The 16,935-nt window shown below is 45.1% G+C and overlaps 1 protein-coding gene across 1 annotated transcript in view; it reads left to right on the top strand.

Annotated features, from left to right (window-relative positions):
* The first annotated feature begins 9,285 nt into the window (after positions 1-9,285).
* Positions 9,286-16,935, top strand: part of LOC144164323 (AB hydrolase superfamily protein YfhM-like) — an 85,237-nt gene continuing 77,587 nt past the window's right edge. Inside the window, exons 1-2 of the mRNA XM_077694818.1 lie at positions 9,286-9,300; positions 9,598-9,628. Coding sequence (XP_077550944.1) covers positions 9,286-9,300; positions 9,598-9,628 — 46 coding nt within the window. The remainder of the gene's footprint in view (positions 9,301-9,597; positions 9,629-16,935) is intronic.

Here is a 16,935-nt window from a genome sequence, read left to right as displayed (position 1 = left end):
CCCTTAGCAACGGCGCGGAGCGGAGGGGAGAGCGTGCGTAGCAACGGCGCCATGACGTAGTACGCCACGTGACGTCGCGCGCTCTCGCCTCCTCTCCCCTTCCGCTCGCCGTGACGTCACGCCTCTCGCCTCCTCTCCCGCTTCGTTCGCCTGCCGTCGCGCTGCGCGAGGGTTTAAAGGCGAGGCTGTCGCCGCCCGAACGTGATCACGCGTGGGTGTTAATGTAACTAACGGGCAAATGCCACCACATTTCAACAAACTCCCCCTCATAGCATCACCCGTGCATTCGCACTTCCTCATGCTCCCCTTCGGGGAAATGTGGGGGAATTTTTCTAGGTTGGCGAGCTTGAAATGGAACAAGGAGCCACGAATAAAGTGCACGTCTTTCCGGTTGCGCAGCGGAGCTATCTTGCGGCCTGATTCCTTCAATTATTTGGCGGCGAATGACGAGAAATTCAATATTTTATATCGCCGCGGGGTGCCATAGATGCGGCACTTCTTGCTCTAACCGTTATTAATTTTTTCTGTCTGCCCCGGATCCGGTTCAGTGTGCGCAAACAAAATACCGGCTCAGTTCCAGTTTCTGGCTCGGTTCCTTTTCGGTTACACGTGGTGCGCTTTTCCTGTTTTCCTAATACTGCAGTAACCAGCGAGCGGATGACCAGATAAACTGCCACCAAGCTTACACCTCTCAGAATAGCGACGATTTCCGAGGGCAGGTTTGGCTAACAGAATCTGAGGCCCACCGCGAAATTGGCGCCTCCCACCTGGCGGTTGCACTAACGCTGGCAGCCACTTCAACAAAAAAAAATAATTGTTCGTCATCATTCTAAAAACGATTTTGAAAACATGATTTAACGTCGATAAATGACATTATGTTACCGCACGGTGGTGGAATCATTTAAAATCGTTCTCTTTCAATTCTTGGTGGCCTGCTGCGGTGACTCAGTGGCAGCGCCGTTGCGCTACAGAGCACGAGGTCGCGGGTTGAATGCCCGGCCGTGGCGGCCGCTTTTCTGATGAAGGCTAAAAGCAAAAACGTTTTGTGTACGAGATTTCGGCGAACGCTAAAGATGCCCAGGTGGTCAAAATTATTCCGAAGCCCTCCACTACGGCGCGCCTCATCGTCTGCGTTGCGTCGGCGCGTTAAACACTACAATCAATCAATCAAATACTCAATTCTTGGTGTTCTGGAAGTTATTCGAAACCCGAGATGCCTTTAAAATAATTTATAATTGATATCACACAAAAAAAGTTCATACCTATATTACAATAAACAATGGCTTCTCGGTGCTGTATGTAAGCTAGCAATGAAAAACGACACCCATTAAATACGTTACCAAATAAACACTCAAACACAGCGCTACCGATACCATATATATAGTTTGCGTAAACGTTCGCTCAAGAATTGAAAGACCTTTACGAGGGGTACGGCGCCCCATCTGGGATGGGTGACTCACGACCACTGATGTTGCTGGCTGCGGTTATCTTGGCTATTTGCTACTGGGTCCCCGGACCCTGCGAGCTCACTTGCACCAACTGCCTGCCTTCTGCTTGGCCTGCTGAAACCCTTCTGAGGCCAAACTAGGATGAAATCGGCGCTTCAACCTGGCAACGTGGCACTTCAATGTCGGCTCGTGACGTCAACGGTAGAGCATATAAGCAGCTTCCAGCCATCTACTTTGTGTACGGCGCCGCATCTGCGATGGGTGTCTCACGAGCACTGATGTTGTAGGATGCAGTCATCTTGGCTGTTTGCTCCTGGCTCCCCTGATCCTGCGAGCTGACTGCCACCGAGTCAAATTCGGGACCAATGCGTAAAGCTGAAGCTGATTCGTTTGCTTCCGCATTAGAAACAATAAAAAAACTTGATGCTGATCACTCCGTGATGTCAGCTGACCTGACACACCTACCTGGCGAGCTAGAAACAACTAAAAATGAGATTAAATTACTTAATGCTAAAATCGCTGCCCTTGAGGCAACACTTGCATTGAAAAATAACGCTGATGGATCCACTGGCAATGCTCTGCTGCAAGTTTCAGATCGATTGACGAAAATCACGTCTAGATGCGACGATGCTGAAAATAGGCAGTGGTGGTCTAATCTTCTTTTCTTTGGAATTGAAGATAGCGAAAGAGAGGAGTGGGCCGAGGCCGTGGAGAAAATAATTAACTTTTGCTCTGAACGACTCGAAATACCCACAAATAGATCACAGTTTGAACGGGTTCACAGGCTTGTCAAGTTCACCGAGGGAAAAAACCGACCAATTATTGCAAAACTAGCCGTCTTCATAGATAAACCGCAGATTTTGTCCTCTGCCCGGAAAATAAAAGGTACGATGTTTTCAATCGGCGAAGAGTTTTCGCCAGCGACGCGACAGGCCACGCGCAAATTGGTGGGCTTTGCCAAAACCCAAAACAAGCCTTTCAAAGTATCAGTTGACCGTCTGCACATTGATAAAAAAGACTTACGTATATGATATCAACACTGAGCCAGTTGCGCTAGCAAGCAGATAACTAATCTCGAACATGCAAGATTCCAATATAACTTCCATTCAAACCATTCCAACAATATCGCTATATTCTAATATCCTTCGCTAAAAGGGAAGGTGAAGCGGTTTTAGAATTAAAATAACAGTTGACTAGCAGCAAGTTCACATTGAAATGTTGCCGTGTACGAAATATTTTTGCAATACATACAAAAGAAGCGGCGCAATACGCAAACAAAATTGACCGATGCCCCGCCCCCATCTCAGCGCGCGATGCCGGAAGACCGAAAAGCGGTCGGAAAACGACATACATGGACTTCCGGCTGGATCGGCTGCCTCTGCCATGCTCTTTTCACCGTATTTCCTGTAGATGCTCGCCACAGCAAGAATGATACTTTTTGTTCTTTTTGATAGCACTCCTTTGTACAATTTTCCTGTTCAAAAAGTATGCACGAACGCCAAACGAGGCATACGTTACCATGCCGTATTCCGAAGCTGGATAATACCACGCCGGGAGGATTTATAACATACGGAAGCGACAGCCGAGGTGGCTCTGCTTGATGACAGAGAATATACTACACTACGTTAGATACCTTGTCAAATGCTCCAATTAGTTTTTCCTATTTTTCTTTTTTTTTTTGATGCGAGGAACATGAATGTTCGTATTAGACGCTAGATTTAGGGAAAATGGTGAGTACTGCTGTACTTTGGCCCGGGATGTATCGTTCACTTACAGAAACAAAGTCACATTTTTTCAGGAAATACCTATTTCTTTAACGCGTCGGTTTTCTTTCCCTGGTGGGCTTAGAACAGTGTTCAAAAACCCTTTGTTTGGCGAAACTACAACAAGGTGCCAGTCCTGATAGAAGTTCTCTTCAGGTTAAGAGGTAAAATGTATTCCTACAAAGTAACAGAACCAAGACCACCGCATTACTTATTTTGCAAGTATACATGCCACGACAAGGTAATATTTGTCTGGAATGAAAAAACATCGCTCCGAAAGACCACCGCACCATAAATTGTGAGTGACTGCGGGGGCCTAATTCTGCGCCCAAGATTCAGTGTGCCTCCCTATTATAACCCGGCAATCACTTGTTGCCTCTGAACCTCACGTGTGCTCCAGCGATAGTCGTTGATACATATAACGTTGAGACTAGAAAACAGTACGAGCGAAGAGTATATATACGGCCTTTGTCCGACTAGCGCGGTAAATGCTTAAATCTAGAAATGATAAAACAGGCCAACGATATATTACCACAAACGTTTGGTGATTGTTACCTAAAGTAACGTAACAACAACGTAACCGCCTTATCCGACTGGTCTGTTAATTATAACGAGGTGGCCGTAATATTGTGCCCGAATGAGCAACGCACACGCGAAAATCAAGCCTTGCTAGAGCTGTTAATGATGCGGTAGGCACTAGCATGCTACAATGTTTTCATAATAAATGCAAGTCAAGCAGTAAGACGCCACTCATCGAAGTGCAGCTAGCGATCGCAGAGGCGCCTTAGCACCGCTGCCCAAATTGCGCGCGCGCAAACGCGCGTGCGGGTGTGTGTTTTTGGGGATGAGTAAGGGGGGTGGGGTGGGCGGCAACGAACAAAGAAAATTTGAAAGCAGAGGCCGCTTGTTGGTTTGTGCGTGTAACGGCAACATATGTCTCAGATATACGATTACAGCGAATGAACGCCATGAAACCCCCTATGCTGGTTGCCCAGTTCAGAAATATTCTAACGGAACCGTCTAGCTGATGGTACCGTCATTGCTTTGTGGTTCTCGGTCGTGTAAAGCAAATTCATGCTCTAAGCTGCTTGAACCAACGGCGCGCGAAGTAGGAAAAAAAACTTGCAGCCATGTTGGAACAACAAACTGCAAGCTAAATTGCCGGAAAGGCAAGCGCCGCTGCCGTGCGATCGTTTCCAATGCCTCCGACAACCCGCGCGGCCGAAAGGTGTCCTTCTTTGACGTCATGGCGGGCGCAACCAATCAGAGGCGTCAAAACGGTGAGCGCGCGTCTTTCAAACGGGACCATGCGTTCAGAAAGATAAATGCCGGTTGGGCTCATTTACGATAAAATTCAATGTGATGATCGTAGTCAGCGCGCAAGAAACTATATAAAAGTGCCTCTAGCTCAATTTTTTTTAAAGCGTTTCAGCTTCCGTTTAAAGCCGAAACGGGACTTGGTCTGTTAATTTCTAGATGACAGCAACTGCGAGATTCTTGCCCTTACTGAAACGTGGTTTTACCATGATATCACCAATAATGAAATTTTTCCCTATCGTAACAACTTCCACACATATCGAAATGATCACAAACATAGGCGTGGCGGAGGTGTACTTCTCGCAGTAAGAAAGACTATACAATCCTACGCAATCAATGTACACTCTGATATAGAAATTGTTTGGTTGGCCTGTGCTACTAAGTTCACCACCTTGCTTATCAGCAATTGCCACCGGCCCCCTGACTGTAGCCACTGATTCGTGGAGGATTTGGGCAGTAGCATAACTGACGCCACCAAATTATGGCGCACAGACGCCATTTACATTTTCGGCGACTTTAATTTTCCCGGAATAGATTGGAACGCTTGTCGTCCTTTTGCCGTAATTCCATGGACTTTATCAACCTTGCCTTTGATTTTAACTTATTTCAAATAGTGAATCAACACACGCGCGGTTCTAAATTTCTTGACTTATTTATCATCATCACCATTTATTTTTCTCCTGAAGGCCCCTTTCGGGGTATTACATAATGGGGGGAGAGGAATTATTAAGGAGGTTCATAAAACATGGTTGTAAAACACACGATTGACACACAGAATTCTTACAACAGCTCCTGAAACGGTAGGTACCGTGCTTCACGTGGGGGTTTTAGCGATCACAGCCTCTTTCAAGTAACTCTTAACATTCCGTTACCCTTCTCCGGCACCGACCACAAAAACTTTCGCGGTATTAGTAAGGCCAATTACACCCAAATTAACGCTGAACTCGAAACTTTTTGCACTGATACATCCCTACTATTTTTCAACCGTCGTTCAGTAAATCATAATTGGGTGCAGTACAGAGATGAACTATGCACACTGGCTAATCAGTATGCCCCGCGTATAAACGTAAAAATGATAAATCAAACCCCTGGTTTAAGAAATCTCTCTGGCAGCTTCGAAATAAAAAGAAACGTAATACCGCACGGCTAAGCGCCCTGACACGGCCTCTGCGTGGCAGGCATACAAAAACATTATGAAAAATTACTGTTCGGCCGTACAATCAGCTCTATCGGTCTACCTTCCTTCTTGAAATCAAATTCTTATACGTTCTGGTCACTTGTTTCCCCTGAACATAATGACCAACAAATATCCTTATTAGATGACGACCATATTCCCCTTTCGGATAGTCAATGCACATCAGTATTTAACGCTTTTTTTTCATTTGTTTTCACCCTGGAAGACCATTCTGACGTACCATATGTTCCGGAACTTGATATCCGATACATGGATCCGATAGAAATAACTGCCGAGGGTGTTGCCCTTCTAATTAATAACCTAAAGCTATCCACTTCAGCCGGCATCTACGCTTCTCAAACACACCGCCTTTGTTTCAGTTAACATTTTGTATCGCCTTTTCAGGCAATCTTTAGTGACAGGTTAACTCCTGTCTGACTGGAAAATTGGTAAAATAGTGCCTGTGTTTAATCCCGGCAATAAGCACTCACCCGAAAGTTACCGCCAAATTTCTCTTAATTGTAAGCGCTGAAACTTCTTGAACACATATTCGCTTCGCATGTTTTCTGAAACTTAGAATGAAATAATTTCTTCTTTCACAACCACCACAGATTTAGGAAAGGTTTCTCTTGCGAAACACAGGTACTAGAACTAACAACTGAGCTGCATCCCAACATGAACATTAACCTTCAGACTGACTGTATTTTTCATGATTTTTCCAACGCTTTCGATCGTGTAGCCCATGGTCGTCTGATTTCTCATTTATCTGCCTTCTGATTAGACTCTCTAATTCTATCATGGCTTCATATCTTTCTTTCACTTTCTTAACAATTCCCCCTCCTCGCTTTTCCCCGTAACTTCTGGCGTTACACAAGGGTGCGTCCTCGGCCCCTTATTATTTAATTTACATGAGCGATCTGCCAAATATCATTTCATTCTGCATGCAAATTTTCGCAGATGACTGCATAATATATCGTCTTATACCATCCCCCGACGATCATTTAACTCTGTAAAGCGACCTTCACGGCATTAATAACTGGTGTAACAAATGGTTAATGTCACTCAACACGGACAAATGCAAAATATCCTCCTTTATGTGCAAGCAAAACGTTTCTACCTTTCGCTACACTATCAATAATTGCCCACTGTCACATGCATCTTCCTATAAGTACCTTGGAGTATATTTCACACCCAATCTCTCCTGGTCTCACCACATGTCCACCATTAGCGCAAAGGCTACCCGGTCTTTAGGACATCTACCCCGCAATTTGCATAGCTGGCCCACTCACGTCCGTCAACTAGACTATCAAACCTTCCTCCTACCACAGCTTGAATTTGCCGCTCCTATCTGGTCCCATTACCACAACTACTTAATTAATATGCTTGAAGCGATTCAGAATAGGGCGGCCCGTTTCGTTTCAAGCAATCATGACTGTCACAGCAGCATAACGCCAATTAAGGACAGCTTTTTGCTTCAACCCCTGAGTACTCGGCGTGACATTTCTCGTCTTTGCCTCTTTCACAAATAGGTCTACAGCAACAGACCTTTCCCCCGTCACCTTAATGTTCCCTCCATTACTTCACGTAGGTTGCATAATCACTTCAGTTTCACGCAGTCAAATGGGTCAACTGATGCGTTCAACTCATCTGCTCTTCCTCGCCACCTCCGTTTGCGGAATGGTCTTAAAAAATAACATCGCATCAGTATAAGGCAATAATTCTTTCCGTCAATTGCTGCTTACTCTCTTTTCGCAATAAGGTGTTACCACTGTTTTTCACATTTTTTTTATTCTGCCATGTCTTGTATCCCTCGTATATACCCCTAGAAATTTACTTTAAGGCCACAGGAACCCGTCGTCTCTGTACCGCAGCACGGTCATTGTTGTTTTTCCTTTCTTTTTTTGCTGTGGCACTTTGTGCCTGATTATGAATGTTGTATACTGGAAACGTCTTTTGCGTGTGCGCATAGCTTCTGCGTTCTTTCTTGTGATTTTTATTTTGTGTGTACTGCAATCTATAGCAACTCATTCATAAGATAAGATAAGATAATCTTTATTTCTCCAGAAGAAACTGGAAGGTCGTCCGGGCTAAAAGCTGCTAAAGACAGCTTGACAGTGGCCCGGGAACCCTCGCTTGGCAGAGTTCAAGAAAGGAACAAAAAATCACTCATAACGAAAGCAATTGAAAGAGTACATCCTTCGTACGTAGTTGACAATAAGCTGAATTCGAAAAGTTATATAAGAATTATGGTTTCAAAATTCGCAATTCGCACAAATTAACACAAACAGACAGTTGTATACACAGAAAGACACGAAACAACAGCAATAGCACATAAATACAAAACACCAGCAATGATTGTAACAGTGATGGAAACTACAAGTTTACGAAGTATTCCGCAACTGTTTGCGGGAAAAGCAATGTGTATGACTATGTTCATTTAGAATGGTAGGAATGTTGAAGTGCAGAGGCTTATATTTATAATTAGTGCGGAATCGCGGCACTACCCATTGTTCTGTGCTGCGCTTGCGTGAATCCGTATCCCTTGCTGTTAGGGATGAGAGTGATATTAAAACGCTTTTTAGTGCGTTTCATGCAGAAACAAATGCACTTAAAATACGAAACCTGTACAAGTGGTTTACTTTGATAATGTTGTATTTTGGGAAGGTATTTTGTGTTGATGCCAAATACGGAATATTGGCGATTATTCGAATCATTCTCTTTTGCAACCCCAGAATTTTTATTTCATTTGTTTTATTTGTCGTAACCCACGCAAGACTACAATAGTTAATATGCGATGCAAATAATGCGCTGTAAATGCGTTGTAATGCGTGTCGCGTCCGTATATTCTGCTATCTTTGTTTGCTGTTTACATCATCTACTACCCTGATTGTATTCGGCTCACTTTTCATTCTTATGCGGACATTTCATATGTGTGCACTATGCAATTGACATTTCTTTTTCCTTCATGTCATCTTCAGACTTTAACTTATGTTGCAAACCTTGTAGCCATCAGTTGTTCTACTGTTATGTAACGCGTGAAAATATTCTGTATGATCTGTAACACCTCACCTTTGTACCCCCTTACTCAATGCCCTGTAAAGGGGCGTGTGAAATAAATAAATAAATAAATAAATTTAGCGTTCCCGTTTGATTTACACTTTAAGTTGAGCGCTTGAATCCTTTTGGGAACTTCCCTACGGAAATACAATTCTCTGTACTTGTTTTGTGAAATCAATATAAATAGGGAGCTGTGGTCAGCGTAAATTTCGAAGTGTTTTCAATTGCGAGGATGAAGCGCGAAGTAATCCTAATTTGAGCTAAGTCACGCAACGTACTCGTAGTGAAACGAATTGTACGTAGTGCATTCGATCAAAAAAAAGCAACCTATGGACTTACGGCATCGTAGGCAGTGGAGATGATGTATGAAATGTTCAAATACGGGAATAAGACGAATATAATGTACATTTAAACTTTCTTATCGTTAAAGCGCCGTGCTATGGGACTTCGAACAGAAAATGCCTTTGTATTGGCAACTACGAGAGCAAAAATCAGCGAGAGTCGAGGAGAAGCTTACACGTCTGCAATGCCTTTGAAAGCCGCTTGAATTTTATATTCGAGTCGCCTTCTGTCACTATGGAAACCAAACACTTCGCCTTGTCTTCTTGACAATACCTCTACATCCGTTGTGACGCAGTTGACAGGCCAGCTTGCTTGAAGATTGTCTTTCAACCTTCCTTTGAAATCCACTTTTCTCGTGCAGGCTTTCTTTTATGCAACAAAGGAAAAACGACGGCCAACCATAAGCATCTGCGCTCTCTTTTGCCAGCTGGGGCCCTTCAGAGTTTCCGAACTGTCAACACGTGTGAAACCTGTCCGTAATATTTGGAACCCCTAGCGGAGCTGTTACAGAAAAAATGAACTTTGTGGTGAGTATTTGACCCCATATTATTACTGCGCTGTCGTTCGGGTAGTATAATATTATCTGCATCTACCAGAATTTGCAGCGGTGATTGCGCGCGCATCGCCGGCCTTAACAATAAATATTTCGATTTTTACTTTAGCGTAAAGCTTTATTTCTCATTTTTTGTGATGGCTGCTTTCTGTCAGACAAACTGGAGTTCAACGAAGTTGGTCATTTATATTGATAAGCTAGTCTCAAATAACATAAAAAGCAATTTGTTCGCCTACATGACTTCGTTTTTTCTCTTTGTGTGAGCTTAGCGCACGTTCCAATTTACTTGTTTTCCAGAATTGCAACTGCCAATATATAGACCATATCATTTTACGAGTGACAAGAGCTATATGCTACAACTATTTTGATCTGCTTACATTTTATGACTCTTTGATGGCAGTAAGCCCAATCCCAAGCAAGTGAAGTAACATAACAGCAGGCAAATGGAAAGGGTATATTTCAAACAACCTAATATCTCCCCCGAAATGCCTATAGTTTCCCCACGCATTATAATCGTGCCTGGTGTGAACCTTTACCCAATCACATTTTACTTAATAGCCCCTCAGCCCTATATTTTCTATGTTCCCACCACCACTGCTTCCTCTTTTATTTCCGCGTGTCGCAAAAAAGATCGCGGAATAACGCCGCGGTTGCTTCGAATATCAAACTTTGTACCGTCTCCTGCCAGCATTAAGGCAAATGGACAAATAAGTGTGGTTGGTTACGCCGCACTTTTATTTTTAATGTCCGAATTTCTTCGTCCGCCATAAGAATCAGAACGCCTGGGTGTCAGAGCACCAGCCTGAAATACCGAAAACAATCTATCATTATTCGGTCCCAAACCAATGTTATTCTGATAATGAGGCCCTACTGATGAGCACGCCCCATCGAGAATTCACTTATAAGAAGCAAAGGACTGGAGTGACGGTATTAGAAACACGCTAACTACAGTCACAGGGACCATTATAAGCATGGCATTTTAGAAGACCAAGATGCGGCAGAACGTCTGGCGGCATTCAGTGGATTGCACGAAAGGTGTAAAGGGATGGTGTTACTTTACTACTGATTGGCGTATCTGACCAAGTGATGCAACGAGTTGAAACCATAGGCTCAAGAATGTTGCAGAATCACTGTGTAGGTCTTTCAACTGCGTGATGTGTGGACGGTTACCGCGGTATTGAGGTGTCCGAACATTATATTATTAACGTCTAGACGTGGGTTGAACCCGTGTTTGAGTAAAATTTCAGAGCCTACCATCTATGTACTTGGAAAATGTAATTCAATAAAAACCGTAGGGGATGGTGTTTCCCCATAACAGTACCAGCACAACGTGTTAGAGGTGCGATCACACCATTGGGCGGTAACAGGCGTAAGGCGCGTAATCCGGTAGCGATTTTCCATTTCGTATACGGTACCGAAGCGGCCCTTCCTGCACGGCTTAAATACATAAATCAAAGACGGTGCAAGGCAGCACACTGGGTAGCACAATCTGAAACATGTATAACGACCGTTATTTGAGGAGAACTGGGTTGGGATATTACAGCATCTGCGCACAAAAAGTTCGCTACCTGAAAAACAAGCGCGGGAAACTCAACGCCACGATCTTTTTTAATCGAAAACAGTTAGTAGCTGCGCAAAAGCCGGTCCCCAGGGTTGAAAGCAAACGAGCAGATAGCACTAGACGCTTTAACTACTGCATCGTAAAAGAAACTAAATGGCATAACCCGGCCAGCTCTAGCGGACTACGTATCTTGGGTTGAAGTCACAGCACTGACCGTTTACTTGTGCCTGTTGGTCACCTCTATCCTCCAGAACATTCCGACTCCGGTAATGATCTGGTGTACTTATTCAGGCATCGTAATTTTCAGTTCGAGCTTTTTCTTTCCTGCGAGTGGCATTTAACACAAAAAGGAATGCGTTGTGGGTTGTTCGAAAAATCATGCAAATGATACAAAGTAGGATGTGGCCTTTACGATATCTTAATGGAACGGGGTTAGAATGATCACTTTTTCTGGGCTGGCAGTTTCTGATGCGTACCAAAACTGTCGCAAATATTATGCATGCTACTGTCAATTTGGAGCTCTAACACAACTAAAATATTTCGCATCCCGTGACAAAGTTTACCAAAACAGCGAGGAACAACCTTGAAAGTATACAGAATCTGCCCCATACAGAATCTTACCGCCCTCACTTGAAAATTTTCCCAGTGAATTTCCTGGTTCCAGGAATTTGGTGCGACCCATTTCCCTCAATATTTCCCCTGCAGAAAATTGTCTTGCCCCATACGCTTTCGAGTGTATTTATGTCACCTTCGGGTGATAATGTGACACTATTTTACATAACTGTGACATTAGACGTATGCTCGCTCGATAATCAATGGCACACTAAACAACTCTTTATACGTTCGTCGTATACTCTACTGACAAATTTGATCTATTCCACAAGGCGATGCTCGGAGAGTTTGAAGCAGTACTTCTCCCGTGGCGTAACAACTTTCTGGCTAAATAAGTATTGCGTATTATGCGGCACAGCCTCTGCACAGCCGTAAGGGCAGCAGAGGTTGAGGTGCCATTCCAGTTCAGCCATAAAAATGTTGAGGCCTGCTCGCTTGGATTTCCGTCAAAAATGAATTCATTATCGTCTGCGGCACCGCTCTGCCATTGTAATAAAACCATTTCTATCTACTACGTCCATAAAAGTTTTGCATTTCAGGGAGGATTATAAATACTTAGTGGGCTATTGAAATTTTACTGAAAAGAAATGAGGTATTTCTGCAGTCATATGAACACAGAATTTGTTTAGAGAGAGAGAGAGAAAGGGAGAGAGAGACAGAGAGAGAGAGAGAGAGAGAGAGAGAAAATAAATAAATTTAATGGTAAGGACGATGTCTGCCAAGTCGTTGCGCTGGCTTGCTCCGCTAGACGATAACAAAGAAAATAAGAGAATTATCTGAAAACTTGAAATATGTCGCATGATGGGCAAAAACTCCTGACTGTCTCTTTCTCTCTCTCACACACACAATGAAGTTTTTCTTAAAACTTTGTCCAGTCCTGTGTTCTGAGGAAACACCAATAGCTTCAGTCGCACGTGCAGCCTGACTGACAACCGACCAAGGACACAAAACAGCCCTCAACTGAAGTCCCGGATCAAGCGGCCTACCCAATAGAATATCAGTTTCGGCCGGTACAAGATGTACTTCATATACAGGCATATGACAGTACAGATGTCTGCTTGTGTCACATGTTGAACGGAGTTGAAGATGCTCGGTGTTGACCGGTGCACGGGCCAAAATACATGCGTCAAAGTCACTTAAGAAATGACCGCGTGTCGTACGGTAACGGCTGTAAATTTCTTCAAAGCACTTAGAGGTAAGTTTGTGTTCAAAAACGTGAACTCATTTCTTAAACAAAGCAAGATCCTAGTCTTACCATACCAGACGATGCTCGCAGGACTGCGCATTCGAATTTTATATCTGTTGAAAGTCAGAACTGAGAGATTGCGTTAACATGGAACTGGTTTTTTACTGACCTGCGGAAGTTTGGAAGCAGGTGACCAGGTGTACTTATGTTTCATTAAAAAATTGTTGGTTTTTTTCCCGAAGTTACTGCAGAGTTACTACCGTCTCGTTATGGTGTTGCTGCCGCCCTTGTGACGGTATAACCGAAACAAAGTCGACGATCGTGCAGACAGCGTTGGCCATAGGAGAGGAAAGAGAACCGATAAAGCTCTAAAGGTTCCACAAAAGAGCACATTGCGGACCTTCGGCATGCTTAACTGCCTTCTGCTTGCTACTCCAGTTGTCCTTTTAGTGAGGCACGGTAGGTACTGCTGGTAGACGGGACCGCAGGGGTTGGTGAGTCAGTCGGTGTTTACTGCAGCGCACCCGGGACATGGGCGCTTGCAGAGAAACATCTGTAATACCGGGGAAATGTAACTGCAGCAACAGGTGCCGCCATGTCTGCTGCAGGTTTCGGGTTTAGGCACCCGCTACTGTGTTTTGATATCACCGTCGGCGCCGTAACCAAGCGAACGAAGACTGAAAGAAAACGGCGGAGATTTGTGTGCCGAAACTGTGAGGGGGGGGGGGGGGCGGTATGCTGACCCGCACATTAAGCTCTTTGTGGCGACGTGACGCGAAAGTGTGAGGGCGAAGAAGCTGTTAGAAATGCTTGGCTGTGGCGACCCGCTGCGAAAGGATGCCATAGCAGCGCGTGCGGTCGTGTGCTCGACGAAGGTATGCGTTCACTTCCTGAGGCACCGTTCGCGCCGCCGACGCAGAGGCTTTCCTTCGCTGCTGTTGAGAGAACCCACGAGTTAGTGCTGCCTCAGCGCACTGCAGCACCTAGCACTCTTAAAAAAAAGGCCGGGGCATTCACTAATGGAATACTAACAAGTTACTTGTCCCAGTATACACTAGGTACTTAGTAACTGGAGGTAGTAAATGTAGCACTTGTCAGAATTACTAACTGAAGCAGGCAGTAAGCACCACTACCCCCACTAGTAAAGTCCCAGCGATAGCACTCTTCTGAGCTACATGCGTTTACTAACTGGCCATGCACAACCTAGCCTTAAGCACGACCTTAATCTAGTGCTACTACTTCCTACACTCAGTTAACTTACTAACCATGCAGTTGTTAGTGGCAGAGCCTACGTACAAAACTGCGGGGTAGTACGGTTTGTAAGGAGTTAGTAAATACGGCCGTTACCACCTTTTTACGACCTTTTTTATTAAGAGTGAGGAGTGAGTGCTGAGCAACGACTGAAGCAACCGCTTGATGCACTTGGTGTCCTCCTCATTGCGTGGCTCGTCCCAACCACGTGACATTTGCGCGGGAGGTTCAAACAGGATTTACAACAACATGCTCGGCGACGCACTGCGAGGTAACCGCGGAATAGCGCCAACCCACGTGCGGTAGCTGATCAAGCGACCACTTCGGGAGACGCAGCAGATATGCGCCGTGACCGAGAAGACTGCAGCTCGCGTTGCGTAGAAATGTCTCGTTAGGCAATATAGTACTAATCGTCAGAGATTTTATGGGGGTTCTCTACATTGTAGGGATGGTTGGACAGCGAAGTCGCTCACCTGCTTGCTTTGCTCCCGTTCTTAAAACCTCTAGCCTCATATAGCACGCTGCTCTTGTGCGGCTGCTGTCGCAGAACTCAAATCAGCCTTATGAACTGTTCTACATTTCTAAATCACCTCCTCGTCACGGCGACCAGAGCAGGTTCTGGAAATCGCTTCATGTATCCTCCCACAGTTAGCGCAACGCAAACCACTCGGAGTGCATCGTGTTGGGAGTTCTGACACCTGGCCGAACCGCAACGTTTTAGTTTGTCGTTTTTACGGTCCGCTCCGCTCCGGGTAGCTCCGCTAGGCTACAGGGGACCCGTGAGCCATTTTTACGTTTTAATGACCAGTTATGCAAGGCGGAGCGGACCGTTCGGACTTGCAACCCCATCTGATCAAGTTTGGATCAATGAAACGGAATAGAAAACCATTTCGCCAATTAAAAAAGCAAAACCAATACGTATAGATTATTAGTTCATTCGACTTGATAAGTACGCAATACCAGGCGTTCCAGATCTGTTCGAATACTTTTCAGCGCCAACATTCTAATGCGGCGATCTGTACAGTCGGCTTGTTTAGATCGCGCCACTTTTCCGTAGGAATTTCTTGGAACCGTACTATACAGGTTATTCGCAATCGCACGCAAGTACGAACCAGAAGCCGCGGCTCTCGCAAAGGCAAGGTTTTCGTGAAGGCAGGTGTCTTAAAACAAGCGAAGTTGACGCAATCGCCCGGGAGAGTTCCCTGTATCCTTCTGGTAGCCCTCATGAACCCGCCTTTAGAGTGTGCTCTAGTATAGACGGCAGCGATGCTCCGCTCAAGCTGCGCGTAGGCGGACCATGTTCCTCGCTCCGCTAGCCCGCTTGCGGCCCAGAAGAGTGCGCATGCGTATACGCACTCTCCGCTCCGCTAAGCTTGTGAGTGGACCGTAATAACGCCAAGCTAGAAACCTCTACTTGGAGCACTGCCTCGGCTTTTCGACATATTCGCAGACGCGGCAGCACTGGTAGCCAATTCTATTTGCACGTTTTCGGATGTCTTGCGTAGACAGCTGACTGATCTGACTGGTGTCCTTGGAAGTAATGCACGGAGAATCTTGGGTAATGTCCTTAGCTACACCCCTAACTAAACCAACACCCCATTTGCGTGGGTGTGGTTCACGTGCTTTCACCCAGATTTCCGTAGTGCTTGAGATTGCCAGCAAGTGCTCGGTAGCGTCAGTCAGCGTTTCGTGTATCGATGGCAAAGGCTTCAAGCCGATAGCCGAGTCCTACTTGGAGCCCACCACCATTGCCTATAGATTCAACTCGTCCTGAACGTCGTCTGGGTTGAATGAACCTTTGGTTGAACGTTTGGTTAAACGTTATGTACAGTCAAACTCGATTATAACGAACCCTGGTAGAGCGGATTAGGCTATATTACGAAGGAAAAGAACTCCGTTAAGAAAATGCATGCGAAACATATTCCTTACAACGAAGTTACATAGGTTATATCGAACTCGGCGCGCTAACAATTGCCACCGAAATGCATTGTCTCGGAGTGTGATTGACATGCTGATTTGCCACGATTGAGATATTGAGCCCCGAATGGAGCGACGTGACGCCTGAGACCGTCCGTAACTGTTTCCTACGCACGGTATTCACGGCGGAGCACATCTGCAGCCAGCGAGTCCGGACCAAGACGGCATCATCGGTGAACTGCGCGAAGAGCTCACCTACGTTCCAGATGATGTGCCTAACGGAGTGTACTTTGAGGATTTCATAAGTGTCAACGGCGACTTTTCCATCACTGTGAGCCCCTCAGGAGCAGACACCGTCACTGATGTCGTGGCAGCTGGTGCTGCTGAAAGCACTGAAGAGACTAAAAACGTCACAAGGAACACCCCCAGTCTCTTCGGTGCTTTAATAAAGGTTAAGGAAGTGCTTTCACCAGTCGGTGTGCTCTGCCAATATTACTTCGATATTGAAGTACACGGACTTGAACTGGCAAAAACGACGTCTTCGCCGTAACGAAAGTAACAAAAATCACCGCTCTTTTGTGAAATAGGCAAATAAGGTGGAAAGTACCTTTAGTGACTGCAATAAATGGATTGTTTTGTGTAAGGTAATGACATAATTTATGCTTTTGTTTCTCTACGTGGGAATGGCAGGGGGGCTGTCCCGCGTGTTGCGAACTCGTAACAAAAAAATTCATTATAGACGGGTTCGGCTATA

This window comes from Haemaphysalis longicornis, unplaced genomic scaffold (assembly GCF_048455015.1).
Source record: "Haemaphysalis longicornis isolate Haplotype H1 unplaced genomic scaffold, Haemaphysalis longicornis Haplotype H1 scaffold_13, whole genome shotgun sequence".
In the NCBI taxonomy this organism is placed as follows: domain Eukaryota; kingdom Metazoa; phylum Arthropoda; class Arachnida; order Ixodida; family Ixodidae; genus Haemaphysalis; species Haemaphysalis longicornis.
The sequence above is the reverse complement of the archived record's forward strand: the minus strand, read 5'-3'. Positions and strand labels throughout refer to the sequence as shown.